The sequence below is a fragment of the Sorex araneus genome, chromosome 4, assembly GCF_027595985.1.
Source record: "Sorex araneus isolate mSorAra2 chromosome 4, mSorAra2.pri, whole genome shotgun sequence".
NCBI classification, from domain to species: domain Eukaryota; kingdom Metazoa; phylum Chordata; class Mammalia; order Eulipotyphla; family Soricidae; genus Sorex; species Sorex araneus.
Genome location: NC_073305.1, coordinates 197319611 through 197333648, shown reverse-complemented (window position 1 = coordinate 197333648; position 14038 = coordinate 197319611). Strand labels below are relative to the sequence as shown.

General features: G+C 61.6%; 2 protein-coding genes across 6 annotated transcripts in view; both read left to right on the top strand.

The window, feature by feature from the left end:
• The window catches only part of DTX2 (deltex E3 ubiquitin ligase 2), a 31040-nt gene extending 23919 nt beyond the window's left edge, over positions 1-7121 (top strand). For 3 of the 5 annotated variants that reach the window (XM_055136547.1, XM_012935552.2, XM_055136548.1), the window contains 6 exons: positions 417-557; positions 2359-2432; positions 3650-3808; positions 4280-4441; positions 5719-5808; positions 6586-7121. In XM_055136547.1, the coding sequence (XP_054992522.1) occupies positions 417-557; positions 2359-2432; positions 3650-3808; positions 4280-4441; positions 5719-5808; positions 6586-6813 (854 nt within the window). In that variant the 3' untranslated portion in view covers positions 6814-7121. The remainder of the gene's footprint in view (positions 1-416; positions 558-2358; positions 2433-3649; positions 3809-4279; positions 4442-5718; positions 5809-6585) is intronic. The other 2 variants (XM_055136550.1, XM_055136549.1) reach the window with 1 other exon arrangement.
• A 1002-nt stretch (positions 7122-8123) lies between these two features.
• Positions 8124-11140, top strand: UPK3B (uroplakin 3B). Its single transcript, XM_004620889.2, has 6 exons — positions 8124-8405; positions 8525-8674; positions 8784-9021; positions 9522-9601; positions 10162-10291; positions 10625-11140. Exons 1-6 carry the CDS (start codon positions 8324-8326, stop codon positions 10761-10763), a joined length of 819 nt encoding a protein of 272 aa, XP_004620946.1. The 5' UTR covers positions 8124-8323; the 3' UTR covers positions 10764-11140.
• The last annotated feature ends 2898 nt before the right edge of the window (positions 11141-14038 follow it).

Genomic DNA, 14038 nt, shown 5'->3' with positions numbered 1-14038 from the left:
AAGAGGCTCCCAGTGGAGCAGGTGAGGGGAGCCGGGGCCCTGCCAAGGTATGCATTAGGCTCCTCATTGTCTCCAGCTCTTGATACTGCTCTTATGGCAGCCCTTCTGCTTTCCTTGTCTGCCCTCTGGCCTGGGGGACACCCCCAGAACCACCCAGGAGTGGTGTTCAGAGCTGGCTGCTAGGGTATTGGCCGGGCACCTAGAGGCCCAGGCTCCGGCGAGCAGGTATCCTGCTGGTCCTGGCCTGGACAAGACCTGGTGTCCTGGTGGGTCCATGTGGCCTCAAGACCAGAGAGAGGGTCCTAGTGGCCGTGTCGGTGCCAATTCATGACTGGCCGGGTTTGGGGTGCCACGTACTCCCAGGGGCCGCCTCCTAACCTCTCTCCCCTCCGCATGTCTGCTCTCGCTCCGTGTAGGCGTGACGAGCACTCTGATGTCAGCCATCGGATTCCCTGTGTGTCTTAGCCGCGCACCCCAGCCCGCCAACCCGCCTGCCTCCCGGCCGGCCTCTAAAAGCCACAGCTCAGTTAAGAGATTGAGGAAAGTGTCCATGAAAGGTAGCTCCTGCTCCCAGTGCTCTCGGGCTCCGCTAAGCCACCTCCCTCCGGGTCTGCTGCCTCCGACTCTCTCCTCGGGCCTCTTCTCTGCCCCAGCCCAGTCCACTTCCTTTCCTTGGGGGCAGGGCTCAGGGCCCCCTAACCTTCCTGGCCTGGTTCTGGGTTCTGTGTGTTCCCCCGCTCTCGGTGGAGCGGTTCTGACTGGGGACAGGGCCTAGGGGGCTTTTCAGAGGGGCCCCGGTAACTGCTGTTCTCCCAGCCACATGCTGGGGGAGAAGAACCATGCCAGGTGCTGAGTTTTCCAGGGCTGGCGGGATCCTTGGGAAGTGTGTGGAAACGCATTCCTAAAGCCCATTTGTCTGCTACATCTTGGCAGGACCTTTGGGGGTCCTCCTGCGCCGGGTACGTGCATCATAGCCAGGCCCACATGCCCCTGTCAGGGCTGCCGCCTCACAGATCACACAGCTGTCAAGCTGGGGCGTATGAAATAGCTATGGGCCTGGCGCCAGGATCTACCAGGTGGAGGCCCACCCCCAAAGGTTCGAGGGGCTTCAGCCCCCTCACACATCCCTGTCTGTGACAGTAGGCAGGTCCTAGAGCTCCTAGAGGTGGAGATGGCGCTGTGGGCAGGGCGGCTGCTGGGTTCCACCAAGCGCACCCTCAACCTTCCCGGTCTCAGGTCTCCCTTTCACAGGGCTGGTGAGCCCTCAGCTGCAGCCAGGCAGGTGGGGCGTGGCAGGTGGGGGCTGGGGTGCTGAGCTGGGCTCACTTGAGGGGTCCAGTCCCTACAGGTGGTGTCTGACTTCATCTCAGGAACAGCCTGTGGCCACAGGCGCCTCTAAGGAGGTGAGATTCACCTGGGCCAGTGCTCAGCTGGCTCAGCCCACTTTGGCCTGACTCGCCAGTGACCAGAGCCTGCGCCTGCCGCACACATGTAGGCTTGAGGAGATGTGTGGTGTGTGGAGATCGGGGGCTGTGATTTTTATTTGCCCTGCACTTACTTATGTGGGAGCTGAGACTCCGGGGACATAGTTTGGAACCTCAAGGCACCTAGTGTGGGCCTCTCAGTTCTGCACACGACCATCTGGCATCTGTGGTCTAGAAGGTGCTCCGCTTTCGAGCCCTGATGGGCGTGGGCAAGGTCTGGGCTAGCAGCTACCCAAGGCCCTCCTTGAGGACCACGAGTAGCCCCTCCTAGCTGCACACTTGAGCAGTATTGTGCTTTGACCCCTCACTGCTGTCTCCCACTGCCCCGGTGACACCCCTGCGTGGAGTAGCCACCAGGCTGAGGTCTCCCTCCTGGCCTTGCACTCACGTGCACAGAGGCACAGGGCAGGCAGGGCCCATCCTGCTGCCTTGCAGCTGCTTTTCTTCCTAGTCTTGCTCTGCTGAGGGGACCCCACAATCCAGGGCGTGCCTGATGTTGTCAGGGTGGCACCCACAAAACTTGCCCCTGCAGTTCAGCACTCTCCAAGGCTCCTAGAGAGGAGCAGAGGACACTGCCATTTCTTGCAGCAGCAGCAGCTGACACCATTGCTGCCCGCCAGGGCAGCTTCCTGCCGGATATACACAGAGACGGGGTGGTACTGTCGCCTATCTCTCCACCCTCTGCCCTCCCCAGCCCAGGTCAGGTCAGGGGGTCACAGTGGAGGGATCTGCCCTGGTGCCTCTTCACACTAACCTTCCCTCTCCGCCCTCTAACATCCGCCTGCAGCCTGGACTCGCCCAGCTCCTTCCTCTCTGGTCTCAGCACCTCCCAGTCTTAACCCCGAGACCCAGCTGAGGCTCTTCTCTCTTCCAGGAGGAACTGCAAAGCCAGAACCAGAGCAGGTGGTCAGAAACTACACTGAAGAGCTGAAGGCAGCCCCCGACGAGGTACTTGCCCTGGGAGCCAGCCAGGCTGGATGCAGGGAACAGTGGCTGCTTTCTGCTAGAAGGTTCTGTGATCTTCCCCAGCCAGGTCCTTGGTGCCAGCCACTGTCCCAAGCTGCTGTCCCCTGATACAGCCCACCACTGCAGTTCTGGGATCCTGGAGCCACAGTCCTGAGCATAGTTCCGGCCTCCTTGTAGCCCCCTCCTGTGCCTTCTGGGGCTCCTGGAGCCTTGGGCTGGGAGAGACACCCCCAGAGATACAGTGTCCTGACAGTGCAGGAGAGGGAAGCCGCTTGTCCAGGTCACATCCTGCCCTCTGGTCTTAAACATCCTCAAATTCTCTGCTGAGCCACATTTTGGGGCACTGTCCTACTACATTCCTATTACATTCTGGAATGGGCGGGCTGAGGCCACCTGCAGGAGTTGCCGGTGGGGGCCTGTGTGAATCCCCTGGCTCGTGTCCTCAGGTCTCCCAGCCTGCTCCAGGCCCTCTCTGCTCTCCTGCTTCCAGCCACTGTTGGATTCTCGTACGTGGTTCTCTGCTCCTCTAGGAGAAGCGACTGCTTGGCCATTGCCCGCCTCTAGCTCCACCTCACCACCAGCACAGGATGATGTTACGGGGTGGGGAGGCTCTCTGATGTCAAAAACAGCCTTACTGGAGCACTGGAGCACAGATTTGGCCCACAGAGGCCCCGAGTCGCACCTCTGGCATTGCATGGTCCCCCAGCACCTCTGGAGTGCTTTCCCCTCCCCTCCACCCCAAAAGAGGGCAAAAAAGCCCCAAGTCCTAAGCATGGTGAGAAGAACCTTCTAGAATCTGGTATCCCCATAAGATCCTCTCCTCTCCTCCCAGTTTACCCTTCACTCTCTGTAGCTGCCAACACCCCACCCCAAACCATAAGCCAGTTTGTGTTTCAGAGCATTCTCTGCCCTCTGCTCGGTGCCTGACCCATTTCCTGGTGGGAAACCCTGCGTTGGGGCTCTCTCCCCTCCAGCTGTTCCCACTGCATCTGGTCACACACTGTCGCATTGCCTGTCCTCCCTCTGCTGTGGAGAGCCTTCTGCGGACACAGTGCCTAGACAGGACCCACTCCACTCTCCAGACCCCACTACTGACTTCACTGCGACCATAGCTCCAGCCTGTTAGCCCAGAAAGGCCTCATGCTTCGCGTCATGCGTCCCCAGCTGGTGACTTGCTGCCTGTGTCAATCCCCCTCCAGGACTGCATCATCTGCATGGAGAAACTGTCCACAGTGTCTGGGTACAGCGATGTGACGGACAGCAAGAGCATCGGGCCACAAGCTGTGGGCCGCCTGGCCCGCTGTAGCCACACCTTCCACCTGCTCTGCCTGCTCGCCATGTACAGCAATGGGAACAAGGTGCGGGCCCTCTGGCCATCTGTGGGCTTAGTGGGAGCCAGCAGCAGCTGGAGGATTGGGGGCACAGGCAGGGCCCAGCACCCACAGCCCTGTCTTTCTGCAGTTTCCTTGGGTTTGAATTGGGGGCCGTCCTGGGTGCAGTTGTACAGGGGCTGCTCCTGGCGCAGTGTTTAGAGGCCCACGCAAGTGTTGGGGAGTGAACTTGGCCTCCTGCATGCAGTGTTTGCTGGCCTCTTGTCCAGCCACTCTGTGGGTTTGGAGCCCTCAGGCACTACGGAGTCTTATGTTCCTAAACCCTAGTGCCTTCCTGCCACTGGCTCCTGACGCCTGGCCCGAGTGACTGCCTCTTGGAGCTATGGGCGCAACGCCTGTCTTTGCAGAGAGGTGATCAGGAGCTCGGTGCCGGGGGAGGCTACCAGGTACCCCTGGGATCTGGGCCCCCACTCAGCCTGCACTTCTACCCACTCTCAGGATGGCAGCCTGCAGTGTCCTTCCTGCAAAACCATCTACGGCGAGAAGACGGGGACCCAGCCCCGTGGCAAGATGGAGGTGTTCCAGTTCCAGATGCCCCTCCCAGGCCATGAGGACTGCGGGACCATCCTCATCGTTTACAACATCCCGCATGGCATCCAGGTGAGGCCGCAGCAGGCCCACGGCACAGGCCCTAGGAACCAGGAGGCACTAGCCCAGGGATTCAGCGCCAGCTCAGGGACAGGGCAGCCGAGAGATTGGGCAGGCTGGGCTTCCTGGCGGTAGCGGCACTGCAGTGGGACTCAATCTGGCTACAGCAGGGGCCCCCCTGGGCCAGAGCCTAGGTGGGCAGGATGGGTGTCAGGAAGGAGTGGGACACCCAGCAGGGCTCAGGGATACCTTTGGGAGCCCTGGCCCCTAAGACTTCAGCCAGGCTTAACCTCAGAGGCGGGGAATCCCAGGAGCCATCTGGGGGACTGGCCAGTGTTTGTTGTTGAACCAAACTCTTCCCTGAGGGGGTGGAGCAATAGTAGATGGTGTAAGGGTGCTTGCCTTGGACATGGCACCATATATGGGCCCCCAAGTACTGCTAGGAGTGATCTCTGAGTGGAGAGCCAGGAGTAAGCCCTGAGCATCGTTGGGTGTGGCTCAAAAATAAAAGCAGCAACAAAAATCTCTTCTCCTTGCCCATTTCTGCCTACAGGGCTGAATGCTCTGACTGGGGAGTGGATGCGGGTTCCCATCTCAGCACTGCATGGTCCCCCTGGTGGCCCCCGTGCTGACAGGCTTGATAACAGCAGGCCAAGTATCACCAGTTATGGCCTCTGGGCCCCCAGGCACTGTTTGGGAGATCCCCGACCAGAAAGGCCATCTCAGTGGCCGGGCAGAGGGCAGGAGGCCGTGTGTCCTTGGGGGACACAGCTTCTTTGTACAGGCATGGAGAGACTGCATCCCATCTTGTGGACCCCATGCTGCAGCGCAGGGGCCTTCCTAGAAAATCTGTCCCAGACTCTGTCGGTCCTGGGCCCCTCAGGGAATGACTCATCCCAGTGGGTGGCCCAGCTAGAGCCCACAGTCACATGGGGATATGGGGTTGTAGGTGGGGGACCTAGAGTAAAGATGGGGAATCATTTTTCTTTTCTCTCTCTTTTTTTTTTTGTCCTTTTGGGATGCACCTGGCTCTACACTCAGGAATTACTCCCGGTGATACTCGGGGGGCCATATGGGATGCCAGGGATGGAACTCGTGTCCGCCAAATGCAGGGCAAATGCCCTCTCTGCTATGCTATCTCTCTGGCCCTGGGATCGCTTTTCTTGCTTTGTTACTGGGCGAGCCTGGCCAGGAGTGGAGAAGTGGGTGGTCAGGCTCCATGTGCTGGCACCTCTGTGGTCACAAGTCCCCCTCTAGCACCCCCACCCCTGTGTGTCTTCTTTCTGCAGGGCCCTGAACACCCCAACCCCGGCAAGCCCTTCACTGCCAGAGGGTTCCCCCGCCAATGCTACCTGCCCGACAACGCCCAGGGCCGCAAGGTAACAGGGGAGGACCCCGGGCTGGCAGGCTGGAGGGGAGAGAGGGCCCTGGGCTGGGCCAGCTGCTGTGTGGAGGAATATAGGAGGACAGCAGGAGGCCTAGCCTGTCCACCACACTCACCCCTGCCCTGCTCACCTCCTTTCTGTGTCAGGAAAGGCTGGGGAGAAGCCAGGGGCTGCCTGGGGAGTTGGGGTCCTTCTGGGGACATCTGTGGGCTGTGGGGCAGGGAGAGTGGCCCGGCCTGACTGTACTGAGTTGCTGCTTGCGGTCAGAATGGTGGGAGTCTGAGGGGACCCAGTACTGTACCCTGTGCTGAGACTTGGGGTTTCCCTGCTAAGAGGTGAAGGGAGGCGCACTGCAGACACGTCCAGGGTGGGGCTTGGACATGGGGCCTGGCTACAGGGGTAGCAGCAGGGAGTCCAGCAGGGAGAGCATGCAGCAAGAGGGTGGATGCAGACAGAGACATGGGTACCGGCCGCTAAGATTCTGGGAGGACAGGGCTTCTAGGTAGGGTACGCTGAGGGGCAGGACTTGGTGGGGCCCTGTTGCCCACAGCTAAAGTTCAGGGGTTCAGTACAGGATGTCAAGATGGGGGTCCCGGCCAGAGCGGTGGGCAGAATCTTAGGAGGGCCGAGAGAGCCCGTCCTGGCTGCCTTGCATACACACTTGCCACTGGGAATCTGGGCATCGCTGTCCTGGTAGGACAAAGCAGCCACCTGGGCATGGAGCTCCCACCCCTCCGCCAAGGCCCCACACGCAGTCGCCCCTGCCCACAGGTGCTGCAGCTGCTGAAGGTGGCCTGGAAGAGACGCCTCATCTTCACGGTGGGCACATCCAGCACCACGGGCGAGAGTGACACGGTAGTGTGGAACGAGATCCACCACAAGACAGAGATGGACCGCAATGTCACGGGCCACGGCTACCCCGACCCCAACTACCTGCAGAACGTGCTGGCTGAGCTGGCTGCGCAGGGCGTGACCGAGGACTGCCTGGAGCCGCAGTGACCCTTGCCTGCCCCCCTGCCAGCAGAGCGGCCCCAGGAGGGCCTTTCCTGGGGGACTGCAATGTGTGGGGGGCAGAGTATCCACTCCTGGAAGTTGGGGTTTCTCCCCTTCATACCGGGTCTGCAGAGGAACGGGCAGCTTGGGGAGTTGTGCCGGGGGCTCGGGTGATCTCAGTCACCCACAGCCGCAGAGCGCGGGCCTGGCGCGGTGAGCCCTGTCTGTCGGCAGCGCTGCGCCGTAGAGACAGGCGGTTCGGGTTCATCTTGCCTCGGGAAAAGTTCTGTTTGCAATAAATGCCTGTAGCCAAAGTCAGCACATCTTGGGTGTCTGTCAGAGAGGGGGGTTGTTAGAGAGTGTCGGGTGAGAGGTGGGGTTGTATGTGTCAGGAGAGGGTGCATATGTGCTAAGGGAGGGTGTATGTGTGTTGGGGAGGGTATGTATGTGTGTCAGGAGGGGGTGTGTGTCGGGGCGTGTGTATTGGAAGAGGGTGTGTGTGTGTGTGTGTGTGTGTGAGGAAAGTGTCAGGAGGGGGTGTGTGTGTCAGGAGAGTGGATATGTATGTGTGAAGGGAGAGTCTGTGTGAGGTGTTTGTGTGTCAGGAGAGGATCTGTGTGAGGTGGGGGGAGTGTGTATGAGGCACAGGGTATGTATCGGGAGAGGCTGTGTGTCGGAAAGTCTGAGGTGGAGGGTGTGTCAGGGGAGAGGGTGTGTGTGAGGTGGGGGATTTATGTCGGGGGAGAGTGTATGTGAGGTGGAAGGAGTGTGTCAGTGTGAGGGGCTGCTGACCACCAGGGAGCCTGTAGTCCTCACTCCCCAGAAACATGCTCCTCACACTTGCTCCATGAGAACCGCTTCTGGGGACAGTGTGACAAGGCTCCCCAGGGTTCAGGCACATGATCAACCTGACTTCTTTCTTAAGCACCTCATATGGTCCCGGCCAGGAGTGGTCCCTGAGCACTGCCAGGTGTGGGGAAAGAAGCTCCTTTAAGGACAGATGTCGGTCAGTCCTCCCCGCGCCCCACCCTGGCTCAAGGGATGGGCGGGCAGCGTGGAGCCTGCTGGCCCGTCACTCCCTCTTGGCTGGCCTTGGCTCCCTGCCCGGAAGGCGGCAGGGAGGGCCCTGTGTCCTTCGCTCCATTTCCCTCCCCACGCCGCCCCAGCGGGCCCCCTGGGTGGAGCTGGGAGGCTGCAAGGAGGCTCCTGGCACTCAGGGTGCAGGAATCTGAGGCACGAAGGCCTGAGCCCATTTCCAGAGCCTGGTCCCCCCACACTGGGGCTGGGGAAGCTGGGTGCGGCCCAGACTCCCCAAAGCAAGGAACTCTGGGGGAACTGGGCAGCGTCCTCTCCTGCAGCCCCACTAGGCCTGCCCTAGTGGACGGGGGGAGGGTCATTCCCATTTCAGGTCCTGCCACCCCGGGCCAGCCTGACTAACCAGCTCCTCCGGCCGCCCGGGCTGGGGGCTGGGGCGCACCAAGGCAGCAGACGGCCCAGGCTGCGGCGGCCCGGGACGATGGGGCTCCCCCGAAGGCAGCCTGGCCCCTGGCTACTTCTTCCCGTGGTGGTGCTGCTGTGGCCTTCCTGCACAGGCCTGGGTGAGTGGGGGTCCCTGCAGGGAGGTGCTGGCCTGGCTGGAGGGGCTGGGGCTGGGGGGGCCCTCCTGTTGGGAGAGGCAGCCCCAGGACCCTCCCGCTCTCTCCTCGGCCGGCCGCAGAGCTGGTCTCCTACACGCCGCAGATAACGGCCTGGGACCTGGGCGGGAAGGTCACTGCCAGCACCTTCTCCCTGGAGCAGCCGCGCTGTGTCTTCGATGGCTATGCCCGGGCCACGGACACCATCTGGCTGGTGGTGGCCTTCAGCAACGGTGTGTGGGGTTGTAGGTCTGGGGGACCTATTATGACAATGGGGGGCTGAGGGGTCCTGGTGGGGTCGCATGGGCTGAGCCTGGCCCCACCCTGCCTCTCCTGCCACAGCCTCCACGGGCTTCCGGAACCCACAGACCATAGCAGGCATCCCGGCCGCCCCCCGGCTGCAGACCGATGGCCACTACCTGACGCTGCCCATGTCCCCGGAGCTGCTGCGCTGTGAGGCTCCCCAGAGCAGCGGCCGCCACATCCGGGTGCTGCGGGTGGGCAATGACCCCCACTGTCCTGTACACCCCCAGCAGCCCCCCTACTGCAACACCCCCCTCCCCAGCCCTGGGCCTTACAGGTGGGTATCCCACTGGGACCCTGGGACGCACTGTGCTGTGGGAGGAAAGAGGGGGTTCGGGGTCTGGACTTCTCCCAGCCTGGATGCTAGAGGCATCTGCAGGTTCCAGAGTCGGGGGTCTCCTAGCGGGGGGCTTCTGGCTGGAAGGGCAGCTGAGGGGAGCTGAGTCAGGAGGGTTGGAGGTGGGAAAGGAGGGGCAAAGACACGGCTTTTGCAGGTGGGAAAATCAAGGCATAAAGGTTGGGTGGAGCCAGGGAGGGCTCGGGTGCAACAGGGTGAGGCCCTGGGGAAGAGCAGGCATTGGGTGAGATACTTTCCTGCCCCCTCCCTCCCCTCCGTGCCCCTCCCTGTTCCTTGCTGGGACCCCCCCTGCTGCGCCTCGACACTTGGCTCCTGGGTCTCCTGGGAGACCTAGACCCCAGAATCAAACAGGCCACCAGAAATGGGGCTGGCAGAGGTCTCAGGACCCCTCTGAGGACCCCCCTTTCTTCCTTCCCCAGGGTCAAGTTCCTCCTAATGGATGCCAGGGGCACCCCTAGGGCCGAGACAAGGTGGTCTGACCCCATCACCCTCAACCAAGGTAGTGTGATGGGGTCTACCTGGGGTAGGGTTCACACAGCTGCTGTCCCCTTCTCCCAGCAGCCTGTGGTCCCCTTGGCAGTTACCATCCCTGTCTGCCCCAAGTGCTTGCCCAGCCTTGGTTACCCAGGCTCCGACCAGCCTTGGGCAGAAGCAGCCTTTGCTGCCAGGTGGGACAGTAAGGGCGAAGCTTCGGGCCTTGGGGTCTTCCCAAGGGGCCAACAAGGGGCAGGGAGGAGCAGGGAGGCCCCGGGAGGGCCACGCCAGGTGGGTGAGGGGGCAGGGGAGTCATCTCGCCCACTGCCTGGTCTCCGCCAGGGCCTCACCCTCTTGCACCCTTGATCCCTCCCTGGCTCCACTCAACCTCTGTGCCTCAGTCTCCCCACCTGTCAGGAGTTGGGGGCCTGCTGGATGCGGGCTTCCCAGGATTCAGTCTTGCCCGGGTGGGTGGCCGCAGGGTCATTGGTGGGAACAGCCTAGAAGGTGGGCACCGCATTGGTCCTGGCTGTGCAGGGACGTGGAGCAGCTGGCCCCGACTGAGGCCTGGCTCCTGTGCTGCAGGCCGGGCCCCAGACTCCATTGACACCTGGCCAGGGCGGCGCAGTGCAGACATGATCGTCATCAGCTCCATCCTCCCCTGCCTGGCCGGCCTCCTGCTCCTCGCCTTCCTGGCTGCCTCCACCGTGCGCTTGTGAGTGGGGCCCCTGCAGCCGCCCCCAGAGCCGTGCCTCCCCATCTCGCCTGCCCAGCAACCACATGCCCTTGCCCTCCCCCTGAGCTTTGGTGGACAGGAGCTCCCCAGGATCTGCCACTGTCCCTTGGAGTGTCTGGTCCTTTCCTGCGAGTGCTGGCCACTAGGGTAGTCAGGGCAGCCTCCTGGCAGAGGTGTGTGGGCCTCCTGCAGCTTCCAGAAGGAAGAAAAGGGGCATCAGGGGAGAGGGAGGGACCAAAAGGGTGGGAACGCCCTGACTTGGCAGCTCCCCACCCACCCGGCAGGGTCTCAGGGTCCCCTCTGTCCCCCCAGCTCCAGCCTGTGGTGGCCTGAGGAGGCCCCGGAGCAGCTGCGAATTGGCTCCTTCATGGGGAAGCGCTACATCACCCACCACATCCCGCCCAGTGAGAGCCCCATGCTGCCCGACTCCCTCCCCAGCCTCAGCCCCTGACCCAGGCGCCCCCCGCTGCTCGGGGCTCGAGGGTACTGGGCAGGCTCTGCTCTGGACTGCATCACCACCTCACCACCCGGGAGGAGCAACTTCAAGACAGCCCCGGGCTGCCCACGAGTGGTTCCCGACCTGACCACACGGGGGCACCCGTGCACTGCAGCCGCAGGGCTCTGGCGTATGCACCTGCTCTGCCCAGCTCGGGGCGCAGTGAGGTGCCCACCACTTTGTGGGTCCTGGAGGTTGGGCCGCCCCTTGTTGTCTCTGTCAGGTCTGAGAACCCACCACATCGCCATCCCCTCTGCCCAGCTGCTGCCTTTTCTGAATGGGGAAACTGAGGCTTGTGACCTGCCATCCTGCCTGTTGTCTCCCCAACACTTTCACTTGGCCCCGAGTGAAAGCCCCCCTCTTTGGAGGTGAATAAAAACGACCTGATTCCGCCCTCCACCTCGGCTCCTTGGGCCCTAGCGCCTACCGTCTTGGGGGCTACCTCTAGCCGGTTGCCTTCCTTGCTTCTCGTTGTCTTTTCGGGGTGCTCTGTTCCCTGAGAGGCTTCAGACCAGCCCAGGAGCATTGCAGGCCCTCCAGACCTGCACCCCTTCTGTGCACTTTGCAGCAGCGAAGTCCCACAAACCCTTCGGGAGCCCTTGCTTGAGCCAGATGGCCCCTGGCCCCTGCCAGTACCCCGGCTGTACAAGGGCCCGCCCTGTGCAGAGAGCAGCAGAGACGCCGCCACAGCTGAAGGGACTCAGGCCTCCCCCACTGTCCCGGGCCACACCTGGATCTGGGCTCCTGCTCTTTCAGAATCTGCTTCCTCCGGGAAGGACAGTGGATTAAAGCCCCCCACTAGCCACTCTGTCCCCTGACCAACCCCTACCCCCAACGGGAGGAACTGAGTTTTGATGGTGCTTGTGAGTGAAAACAGGACCTGGATCCTCCTAGGTGCCCCAGGATCGCCCCAGCATCGGAGGCAGAACAGCCCAGAGGTCTGTGCGTTCTGGCCTCAGTGCCAAGTCTGCTGGCACAGCCCTTATAACGTCCTGGCAAACACCCCCAATTCCAAAAGCAAGCTTTCCTCCACCCTCCCGAGTGTGACCGTTGAGTCAGGCCCGTGGGGCCACTGCCATACCATGAGGGAAGACGAGAAGCCGGCCCAGAAGCCCACAGGCAGCAGCTGGCCCCCCACGAGGGCGGGGGGGGGGGCAGTAGGTCTCAGTCCTGGCTGGCCTTCTCCCCTCCCCGGTATTCTCACTCTGCTCCTGCCAGCATGGGCCCCCCCCCGTGCCCCACCCTGCTCACAGGCCACAGAGACGCCAGCCCAGTTCCCAGCTCTCTGGGTCCCAAGGCCTCCCTGAGCCCCTCCTGACCAGGGCTCTGTCCCTTGCTTGTCCCACGAGGCAGGACACTCCTTCAGCCCCTCACCCTCCAGGTCATTCTGGAAAGGCCTGCCCCGGGTTCCTCCATCTGCTGGTGCTGTTCTGGTCTTTGGATCTTTCCCTTGTTTGTTTGTTTTGGAGCCACACCCAGCACTGCTCAGGGCTTACTCACGGCTCTGCACTCAGGTATCACTCCTCGCAGGGCTGGGGGACCATCTGGGGTGCTTGACCTTCGGTTGACTTTGGATTGGCCATGTGCCAGGCAAGCGACCTCCCTGCTCTATTACCTCTCCCGCTTGGGGTCTTTGCTTCATGTGGTGGTGCGTGTTCCATGCTGAAGACGCTGAAGAGCAAGCCTGGTCGTCTTTCCCTTCCCTGCAATGTGACAGGCCTGGGGCCGGGACACTCCCCAGGGGTGCCCAGTAAGTGCCTGGGACCCCCAGAGTGCCCAGTAAGTGCCTCAAAGTACTTTTTTTTTTTTTTTGCTTTTTGGGTCACACCTGGCGATGCACAGGGGTTACTCCTGGCTCTGCACTCAGGAATCACCCCTGGCCGTGCTCAGGGGACCATATGGGATGCTGGGATTCGAACCCGGGTCGGCCGCGTGCAAGGCAAACGCCCTACCCGCTGTGCTATCGCTCCAGCCCCGCCTCAAAGTACATTTTTAATGAAACCCCTTGTAAATGGCCACAGAAGGGCCAGAGAAATCATGCAGAGCTTAAGGGATTTGACATCTGACTGGCACATGTGTGGGACCTGTTTGAATCCCCAGCACTGCGTGTGGTCCCCTGAGCACTGCCGGGGGCATGGCCAAGCACAGAGCCTTGATTAGCTAGCTGGCAGTAGAGACCGGGGGCTCAGTGGGAGGGCCTGCATGCATATGAGGCTGAAGGTTTAATCCCACCAACGTTTCCCACCTCAAATGATCCCTGGCACTGCTGGTGTGATCCCAGATTCCCCAAAAGGGCACACCTCAGCCAAGAATGCAATCAGTGGCACCAGAGTGTTGACAACAAAAAGGACAACTATGTTTTGACACTCAAGAGGCATCTAGGGCCGGAGGGAGCATACAGTGAGGTGGGCGCTTGCCTTGCACGAAGCCAACCTGGGTTCAATCCTGGGCACCACACATGGTCCCCTGAGTCCCATCAGGAGTGATCCCTGAGTGCAGAGCCAGGAATTAGCCTGAGCACTGCTGGGTGTGGCCCCCAAACAAAAAACAAAAGAGGCACCTTGGGGACCCAGGGGGGACAGCTCAGAGAGCCTGTGTGCCTGGTGAGCAGCTGCTAGGAGCAGCCCCCAAACCCCAAGCAAACACGGGATATATTTAGGGTGATTAGGGAGCTGCAGGATTGGGTGCATGTGCACGAGGCTCAGGTTCCGTCCCCAGCACTGCACGACCTTTGTTTTGTTTTGTTTTTGCTTTTGGGGTTACTCCTGGCTCTGTACTCAGGAATCACTCATGATGGCGCTCGGGACCATATGGGATGCTGGGAATCTAACCCGCATTGGCGCGTGTAAGGCAAGCGCCCTCCCCGCTGTGCTATCGCTCCAGCCCCACTGCACGGCCTTTGGAGCAGCCTGGGTGCAGCCCTGGTGCCCCCCAGCCAGCATCACTAGAGCAGCACCATCATCAGATTGTGGGGCTCTGTCTCCAGGAGGGCCCCTGGGGATCTCCCCAAGGCCCCCGAGCAGCACCAGGAAGACCCCTGTACAAATACAGATAGACAGGGGCCGGAGAGACCACAGCAGGAGGACGGGGTGCCTTGCACACCGGCACCCCAGGTGCTCCCCTGAGCCCCTCCAGGCAGGAGCAGGGCCTGAGCAGCACCCACTGTAGCCCAACAACAACAGTAAAATACACAGATAGGCAGACAGACAGACAGCTGCAGGGTTAGGCAG